We start from the raw sequence: 9,549 nt of genomic DNA, 5'->3' as shown, positions 1-9,549 counted from the left end.
CTATTTCCCCAACCCCAATTCAGCAGGCTGTACTGCTCCATAGTAGGCAGCATGAAGACAGGGAACCGAGGCATGAAATAATCTCTCTCTTTTTTTTAAGATTCTGTTTATTTATTTGAGAGAGAGAGAGAGCACAAGCAGACAGGAAGGTCAGAGGGAGAAGCAGGCTCCCCACTGAGCAAGGAGCCCAACGTGGGGCTCTATCCCAGGACCCAGGAGATGGTGACCTGAGCCAAAGGCAGGTGCTTAACAGACTGAGCCACCCAGGTGCCCCAGGTCTCAACATCTCTTACTCCATGAATCTCAGAATCCATTTCTCTGGGAATCATAAGAACGCTTTCCTCTTCTCAGCCTTGTTCTCCTCAGTCCTCTTAGGAGACCTCAGGGTGAATTTGGGAGGAGTGGCCACCAGAGGAGGAGCAGCTGGGACTGAGTCATGGCAGGAAATAGGAGGGAGGGAGTTCTCCCCAGATAGCCATATAAAAGGAGAAGGAACCAGCCCCAAGGTTCACAACAGCCATAGCAACTGGAGAAGCAGGCTCCCAGTAGCCCAGCCCTTCAAACCCAGATCTACCTAGGACAACCCACCTGCTTGGGTGCCAGCAACAAGTCTTTGCCCCAGGATGGGGACCATGTCCAGAGCAGCCTTGGTCTTGGCCTGTCTGGCTGTTACTTCTGTAGCCTCTGAGGGAGGTGAGTTGGGGTTGGAGCCAGTGCTTGGGAAGAGGCCCTGACCAGTGGGGGCCTGGGGCCGGGGGCCAGCCATCCTCTATATGGCTCATCGCCAGTAGGGTGATTGCATACTTGGCCTTGCATTTCTCAGCAGATCTAAGGCGGGGCTGGGCACTGGAGCTTTTAAACTGGGAGGGGGAGCAGGTGCACAGGAGAGGGGTTCCTAGAGATTGCTGCCAGGAGACAGGAAATTGGGAGTCAAATGGACAACTCTTCAGAGGATGGGTGGATTCCCAGAATGAGGGGTTCCTGCCTCAAGAAAATATATATATGGGGCGTATCAAGCAGGGGAGAGAGAAAGAATGGGGCCTCCAGGCTGATCAAAACTGAATTGCTGGGCGCCTGGGTGGCTCAGTGGGTTAAGCTGCTGCCTTCGCTCGGGTCATGATCTCAGGGTCCTGGGATCGAGTCCCGCATCAGGTTCTCTGCTCAGCAGGGAGCCTGCTTCCCTCTCTCTCTCTCTGCCTGACAAATAAATAAAATCTTTGGAAAAAATAAACAGCTGAATTGCTGACCCAGAGAGCCTTGACCAACTCCTTTCCTGGTTAGGAGGAGTTGAGAGGGTGTCCATCCACAGGGGACCAGGCCCAGTAACTCTATCTAGCACACACACATCTGCTGGATGCTGGACAAAACGCTACCAAGGGAAACAACTATTGAGATCTGGTCTCCCTAAGGCCTGTGTCATTGTCCTGCCTAGGTGCTCGTCTTCTGTGATTGCAGATCAGCTCCAGGCTAAAACTTTCCCTGTGGCTGTGGGGCGATTTGCCTCAGGAATCCTAAATCATCCCAGTCTCTGGGTCCTAATCTGAGACCTAAGCTGAGGAGGATCTGGGACCAGCTAAAGGGGTGGCACTTAAAGTTAGAGGTGGCCTTTTCAGAAGGCCCGCAGATATTTAAACGGCCTAGAGTTAGTGAGCATTTGAAGCCCCAACCAGTTCAAAGTCCAGACTTGCTCCTCTGGAAAACTAGAGAGGCATCCTGGCTGAGAGACTGAAAGGAAGAGCCCAGAAGCCCTGAGGGAGAGACACTGACAGGAGAGTAAGGCCTCCACCATCTCACTCCCCCCCTGCTCCCAGTCCTATCCGTCACATTCCCGTCAGGCCTGGACTCAAGACCCAAGGCTTTGAGCCTGGTGGAGGTGAGGCTGACAGAATAGCATGGCTTTCTCAGAACCCAACTGGCATACTTAGGTGGGTTTGGACCGGGGGGTGGGTATTCATTAGGGAACGGGACAAGAGCAATACAGAGGGGCATCTGGCATCTTGCTCATCTTGCCTATACCCTTTACATCTACTGCCCCCACATCCTATGCTTGGGAACAAGAATGGGCTCCTCAAGCCACCTCTGACTCACCTTTCATCTGCCAGGCTCCGAGTCTCCAGGGCAGAGGGAGCTAGGCCCAGAGACCCTCACCTACCACATTCAAGAAGGTAAGAGTTTGGGGGAGCAGCAAGAGATGGGGGGCTAGGAGAAACTGTCAGCTCTGACCATCTCCCCTCTTAACCTCTAGTTGGCTATGCAGCACCCCCCTCCCCACCCCGGACCCGAGCCCTCCCCATGGACCATCCTGACACCCATCAGCGTGGCTCTGACTTTGAGGGACAGGGTGAAGGTAAGTCCACCATGCACCCTTCTGTTGCCCCTCCAGGTTTCTAGTCTGGCTTTACTTCCATTCCTCACATGGGGGTGGAGTGGGAAGGCCCTGGCCATTTCTTGCCCTGGCTGGGAGCACGGGTGGTCTGCTCACATACCCCTCTCCCTTCTGTAGTGCAGCCCCCTCGCTCTCTGGAAGCCATCCCTATCCAAGAGGAGGAGTTGCCTCCTCCCCAACTCCCTGTGGAAAACAAAGGTGAGCGCTTGCCCTTTCCTCACCACCAGCCCACTACAATCTTGCTGACGTCAGTCTGATCTTTTCTTCTTTGTGACCTCACTCCTGTCTTGTAGTGGACCCCCATTTCCCTCAGGAAGCCATCCCTCTCCAAGAAGAGCTCCCCCCTCCCCAGGACCCTGTTGAACAGAAGGAAAGTAAGTGACTCCCTCTCCTCATCACCCTCCTGCCTGATGAGCGTGGGCTTTGGGGCTCTGCTACTCGCTAGCTGTGTAACTTCGGGTGAGTTGTCCCTCTAAGCCTTAGTTTCCTCATCTATAAAAATGGGGAAATAAGACCTGTTTTATAAAGTTATGAGATTAAATGGCATAAAAGTAGCATTTATTTTCACTTGCTTCTGTACTGACTTCCTCTTTATGAGTGTCATTTGGCCAGGTCCCCCTTTTCTAGCCCATCCCATGGCTTCTGCTTACACATCTCCTTCTATCCCAGTAGAACCATCTTTCCTACATCAGGAGGAAATGACCTTCCCATCTAAGCAGAGAGAGGGTGAGTGACAGCTCTGGTCTGTCCATTCCTCTGCTTTCGTGCTCAGGACCCTGGGGAGGGAGGTAGGGAGCCTGAGCCATGGGAAGCAGCACAGGGAACAGGCCTGGTTTGTGGGGCTATAAAGGGGAATCCTTTCATGCCCCGGTTCTCTTTCCTTTCCATCAGTCATTCTGAAGGCAAAAGCCACAAGTTCATTTCTATCCCCTATCCTCCCAATCTTTTCTCCTTAACCCCAAGTTCTTTCAGTCCTCTCAGCTCAGCCAGACTTTCTGTATCCTACTCATTCCCCTTTACACTCTGTTCTCCATTCTAGAAAAGCCAGCTCCTTTCATGGATCGTAGCTCCCCCGAGCCTGAGTCTTGGAATCCAGCCCTGCACTGCCAGCAGGGCCGATCCCGAGGGGGCTGGGGCCACCGGCTGGATGGCTTCCCCCCTGGGCGGCCTTCTCCAGACAATTTGGACCAGATCTGCCTTCCTAATCGTCAGCATGTGGTGTATGGCCCTTGGAACCTGCCACAGTCTGGCTTCTCCCACCTTACTCGCCAGGGTGAGACCCTCAATTTGCTGGAGACTGGATATTCCCGCTGCTGCCGCTGTCACAGCCACACAAACCGCTTGGACTGTGCAAAACTCGTGGTAAGTGTTGGGCTCTTGATGCCAGGGGTGTCCTATAACCTCCAGACAGTATGTGTATGTTTGAAGGACTTCTAGGCCTGGGAATGTAGGAAACTCAGGAACTTTTTCTTGGCCCTACCTTGTGCCTCCGCAGTGTGCTGGGAGGGCAGAAGACAGCCTCTGCTTCTTTCTTATATACCTGCCCAGGGTCCTTTTCTGGAGCCTGGGAGGAAGACAGGAATGTGGACAATGGGCTGCTGGGCTGATCCATCCCTCTTGCTCTAGTGGGAGGACGCAATGACCCGATTCTGTGAGGCCGAGTTCTCGGTCAAGACCCGACCCCACTGGTGCTGCAAACAGCAGGGGGAGGCTCGATTCTCCTGCTTCCAGGAGGAAGCTCCCCGGCCACACTACCAGCTCCGGGCCTGCCCCAGCCACCAGCCTGGTATCTCCTCGGGCCCCGAGCTGCCTTTCCCCCCCGGGGTACCCACACTGGACAATGTCAAGAACATCTGCCACCTAAGACGCTTCCGTTCTGTGCCACGCAACCTCCCAGCTACTGACCCCATCCAAAGACAGCTGCAGGCATTGACCCGGCTAGAGGGGGAGTTCCAGCGCTGTTGCCGGCAGGGGAACAACCACACCTGTACATGGAAGGCCGTAAGTGGGCGTCCCGGTCCCAAGAACCTGTCTGCCCGCCTGCCCATCTCCGACCTCTGGTCCTGCTGATCCGTTCATCCATGCACCTCCCCAGTGTGAGCACGTCTACCCGTTCATCTGCTTGCAAGTGTCCATCCATCCATTGTTTTCGTCATTTGCGTCTGTTCACCTTGAGCCTTCATCCTGCACTTCTGGCCTGGTCTACCCATGATCCCACACATGCGCCCATGTGCCATCCATCCTTGCAGCTTTGGCCTTATCTGACCTCTTCGTCTACTCCAGCCTATGTCCTGTGGCCAGCTCCAAGCCTTCCACCTTCCCAGCATCATACATCCACACTTGTCAGTCCTTGTCCTCTGGTTCCTTACCCTTCCCTTTTGGCACCTGTGGCCGGTCCCTCATCTCATAGCATAGGGCAGTAAGGGAAGCAGAGGGTCAGAAGAGAAGGGGCCAACTGTCCAGGCTTCTGACTTCCCTCTCTCTGGCCCACAGTGGGAGGATGCCCTTGATGGATATTGTGATCAGGAACAGTCTGTCAAGACCCACCACCACTCGTGTTGCCACTACCCTCCTAGCCCTGTCCGTGATGAGTGCTTTGCCCGTCGGGCTCCCTACCCCAACTATGACCGGGACATCTTGACTCTAGACCTCAGCCGAGTTACCCCTAACCTCATGGGCCATCTCTGTGGAAATGGAAGAGTTCTCAGCAAGCAGTGAGTCTTGCCAAGTTCTTCCTCAACTCCCTTCCCTTCCCCAAAACCTCCCTCCTGGGGTACCCTGTGGGGCACTATTGATAAGAACAAAACCATGGTCTCCGAGCACCATTTTGAAGCCTAGGGATGCCTAAAGACCCTGATCCTCTCCCCTTTCCCACCAACATAGTAAACAAATTCCTGGGCTGATCCGGAACATGACTGCCCACTGCTGTAACCTGCCGTTTCCAGAGCAGGCCTGCTGTGCTGAGGAGGAGGTAAGTGGGGTAGCAGGAGGTCATAGTCTCCCAAGAAAGGCAGGGAGGAGGGGAGAGAGGGCTAGAACTGCTGGCTATCTCTTCTCTTTAGTACCTCAGACCTGCCCACAGAAATAAAGAGGATGATCTTTTTTCTTGATTCCCAAAGTCTTCATTCCTGACCTAATCTGCTCCCCACTTCTGAGTTCTTATTATGTCTTTTCTGGGCCTCAGGCTTCAGGCATTTCCATATGGGCACATGTCTGTTACAAAAAATCTAACTGTGGAAGCCAGGGTTGAACTTTCTCTGGGCCCCAGGAGGGGACCTAGGGAGACAGCAGTAGAAACTGAGGGAAGGGGAAATTTGAACAATCAAGTATTGATGCTTGACCTTAAACACTCCTCTCCCCATCATCTCTGCTTTACTTTTCTCCTTCAGAAGTTGGCCTTCATTGAGGATCTGTGTGGTCCCCGACATAATTTCTGGCGAGACTCTGCCCTCTGCTGTAACCTGAATCCTGGAGATGAACAGACCAACTGCTTCAACACTTACTATCTGAGGAATGTGGCTCTAGTGGCTGGAGACAGTGGGGATGACAAGGGCCAGGGCAAGCAGGGCCAAGTCGGGGAAGAAGTATCAGCCCCACCCCAGAGCCCAAGGAAGAGTGAGTCACCCCAGAGCCTTGGATGATCAGATTGGGGGAACCCCACCCTCCTTGAGCACTCATTACAGTAAACACCTCTTGGATTTGGCATCCTCATTGTCTTTAGCATCTCACATACAAACACACCCTCCTAAGCCTGCTTGGATTTTCTTCAGGGACTGGCCTCTGAGGCCCACTGCCCTGCCCCTTCTGACTGAGCAGAACTATTCCACAGGCTATGATGGTACCATAACTAAATGTCTTAATTTCATTATTTGTCATCTTGAAGTTATTCATATATTTGAAAAGTAGTATCACCTTGTTAGCGAGCTATCATTTAAAGGCAAAAAATTATATATATATATAATATATATGTATATTATATATATATAGTTTCATGTCTTTGGTGAGCCCCCAAAATACCACAGCCCAGCCTAATATCTTAATTTTAATTTAGTTTAATTTTACTTTTTTGGGGGGAGGGGTGGGAGAGAAAGGATCTTAAGCAGGCTCTGCTCTGAGGACAGAGCCTGATGTGGGGCTGTTAGCTCAAAACCCTAAGATTATGACCTTAGCTGAAAAAAAGAGTCCCACACTTAACTGAGCCACCCAGGCACTCCCTACCCTGACATTTTAAAATTTTCACTTTTGATCCTTGGAGTCCACACCTTGATTCATCACTATCCATTTACTGAACACTTACAGTGTGCTATATGCTAGACCAGGGGATACACATCCAGAAAGCATGCACCCCTTCTGTCAAGCTGCTCATATCCCAGGAACATAGCAGGTGTGATAAGTGGTGTTGCATTGCATGGGGCTGCCAGATTGCCAGTATTCTCCGGGTACCAGAAAAGGCGGTCGGAAATGGGAGTAGGATTGAGGGCAATATGAGTACAATGGGAAAGTCTCTGTGGGGTTGAGATAAGAGGTCCTCCAGGAGAAACAGAAGGCGCAACGGGTAGGTAGAACCCAGGCAGGATGGTTCTGGCAGAGAAACACAAAGGCTGAGAGGGGCCTAAGGCTGTGGTGGTCTCCTTCGGAGATGTAGATAGAATGGTAAGCAGGAGGTCCCTACGAACGCCTCATCCGCAAGGGCTTAATAAAGTGGATTCTGGTGCCTCTGCCCACGAAGACACTGGCAGCCTCAAGCAGAGGTGGTGTTCAGATTTGCGTTTTCCAACCTGCCTGTCTGTAGACAGACAAGCAGGAACCTGGAAGTCCAGTTTGGAGAGTATCGCGCCCATGCCTGAGGGGAGGGGGTTGGACCACAGGGTGCCAAGACGCTTCAGCCCTTAGAGGCTGCCCAAGAAACCGGAGCCGAAAGAATAGAAATGAAGACTCGTGAGGACAAGTCCTCTGTGATTCTGTCGCCAGGACAAGTCTCCAAAAAGGGGGACTCCCTGGCCCCAGCTACGGCGGAGGAGGATGAGGCACGGACTGCCGTCCTGACCCATCTAGAAACAAGCTGAAATCCGGCAGCTCCCAAAAGACACCTGGTACTTCCCTCTCCCAGGTCTATTATTTACTTATGCATCCTCCGCGGGATGGCTGTTTCTAACCACGCTGCGTCTTAGCCGCTCCTTTGACTGTCTATCAGCACCGGGTTCAAAAAGCGCAGGAGAGCCCCGTGGGTGCCGCCCCTGTGCCGGCCACTGCGGCCTCTCGCTGAGGGTCACATGCTTGGAGAACATTATTGCGCCTGCGCGGGCGTCGGGCGGCGGTCTCGCGATCCTCCCGCGCCGCTGAGACCCGGGGACGAGGCAGGGAGAGGCCATGCCCACTCTTCGCCTCACCGCTCTCCTGTTCCTGCCACGGAGCCCGGGGCTGGACTTGAGAAGGCGGAGCCGTGACTCAAGGAAGGGCGGGCGGATACGCTGCAGGGACATCCCTACAGGGCTCTGTCCCTTCAGGAGCTTCCCGGAGATGCTTTACGGCTGCATTTGCAACGCGCAGCGCCTCCAAGTGCTGGTGGGGCAGTCAGAAAGGTAGGACCGCCCTCCCAGCCGCTAGAAGATTAAGGTCTGTGGAGTGGACCAGGAAGGGCCCGGGACAGCGATAGTGAGCCGCGATAATGAAAGCCGCTCAGGTGCTAAATACGTGGTAAGCATCGTGAGGTGACAGTTAAAAGAAGTCATTCTCTCTAGGAATCAGGGTAGTTGGCCGTGTATTGAAGAGTGCTGTTACGTACCAGAAATAGAGTGTTGGGCGCCTGGGTGGCTCAGTGGGTTAAGCCGCTGCCTTCGGCTCAGGTCATGATCTCAGGGTCCTGGGATCGAGTCCCACATCGGGCTCTCTGCTCGGCGGGGAGCCTGTTTCCTCCTCCTCTCTCTCTCTGCCTGCCTTTCTACCTACTTGTGATTTCTCTCTGTCAAATAAATAAATAAAATCTTTTAAAAAAAAAAAAAAGAAATAGAGTGTTAACACTTACGGCAGTTAGTTGTACAGATAAAAATATTAAGATATAATTTATTAAGCTCGGGCGCAGGGGATAAAGGAGCCAGAGCCCCCTAAGTACTTGGAGGGACCCGGGAAGCTTGAGTAGGATTTTGCAAGAAAGAAAAGGGAGAGTGTACAAAATACTAGATATATGCATAGCTCCCCTAAAATAAACAGTGTTTTGTGTTAGGCAGAGTATTCTTAGGTAATGAGTCTAAGTATTCTGGCCATAAAGATGACTAAAGCACCGACCCCAAAGATTTTTATATCTGTGGAGACTTGTATGTCTAATGATAGATATATTCTTGGGATTCTGTGGGAGCCACCTAGCCTAGCTTTCAGGGAAGTCTTTGTGGAGGAGGCAGTAAGTTTGAAAAAGTCTGGTTGGTATATTTGAAGTGCTAATAAGTAGTAAAAATGGTGTGGGTGGGTAACTAGGCGTGAGGTGGTAAATTTAGGCTTAGTAATGCTTTCTGGCAGATCTTGAAGGACTATGGAAGTCGCGCAACCTGGGTATAAGCACCTGTAAAAGATTGTTAATGAAATTAATGATGTATTATAAGTCGGCTAATCGAATTTAAATTTGAAAAAAAGATTGTAAATGAAAAGTGATTTGACAGACTTTTAAATTTTATTTTAAATAGGCTCCACACCCAGCTTAGAGCCCAGTGCGAGGGTTGAACTCACAACTCTGAGATCAAGATTTGAGCTGAGATGGAGAGTTGGCTGGTTAATTAAATGAGCCACGCAGGTGCCCCAGTGAACAGACTTTAAAAATAAAAAGTAAATTAGTTGGATAGACAGGTAGACATGACTAGATACGCCAGAGAAGGAATAGAGATGGGGACCAGTTCAGAGGTTGAAATTGTAGTTCTTCGATAGCAATAAAATTTTGAGATCCAGAACTTTAATGGTACAGGGAATGAAGACAGAGAGGATATCTTTTTTTTTTTTTTTTTAAGATTTTATTTATTTACTTGAGAGAGAGACAGTGAGAGAGAGCATGAACGAGGAGAAGGTCAGAGAGAGAAGCAGACTCCCCATGGAGCTGGGAGTCCGATGCGGGACTCGATCCCGGGACTCCAGGATCATGACCTGAGCCGAAGGCAGTCGTCCAACCAACTGAGCCA

General features: G+C 51.6%; 1 protein-coding gene across 1 annotated transcript; it reads left to right on the top strand.

Annotated features, from left to right (window-relative positions):
* Positions 1-502: 502 nt before the first annotated feature.
* On the top strand, positions 503-6,251 carry ECM1 (extracellular matrix protein 1). Its single transcript, XM_059137501.1, is given in 12 exon segments — positions 503-693; positions 2,103-2,165; positions 2,246-2,347; positions 2,504-2,584; positions 2,680-2,760; positions 3,056-3,112; positions 3,426-3,748; positions 4,013-4,387; positions 4,880-5,100; positions 5,270-5,357; positions 5,776-5,959; positions 5,962-6,251. Coding segments are annotated over 12 exon segments (1,689 nt in total). The 5' UTR covers positions 503-623; the 3' UTR covers positions 6,006-6,251.
* The last annotated feature ends 3,298 nt before the right edge of the window (positions 6,252-9,549 follow it).

The sequence above is a fragment of the Mustela lutreola genome, chromosome 10, assembly GCF_030435805.1.
Source record: "Mustela lutreola isolate mMusLut2 chromosome 10, mMusLut2.pri, whole genome shotgun sequence".
NCBI lineage: Eukaryota > Metazoa > Chordata > Mammalia > Carnivora > Mustelidae > Mustela > Mustela lutreola.
Note: the sequence above shows the minus strand (reverse complement) of the source record. Positions and strands in the feature narration are given on the sequence as shown.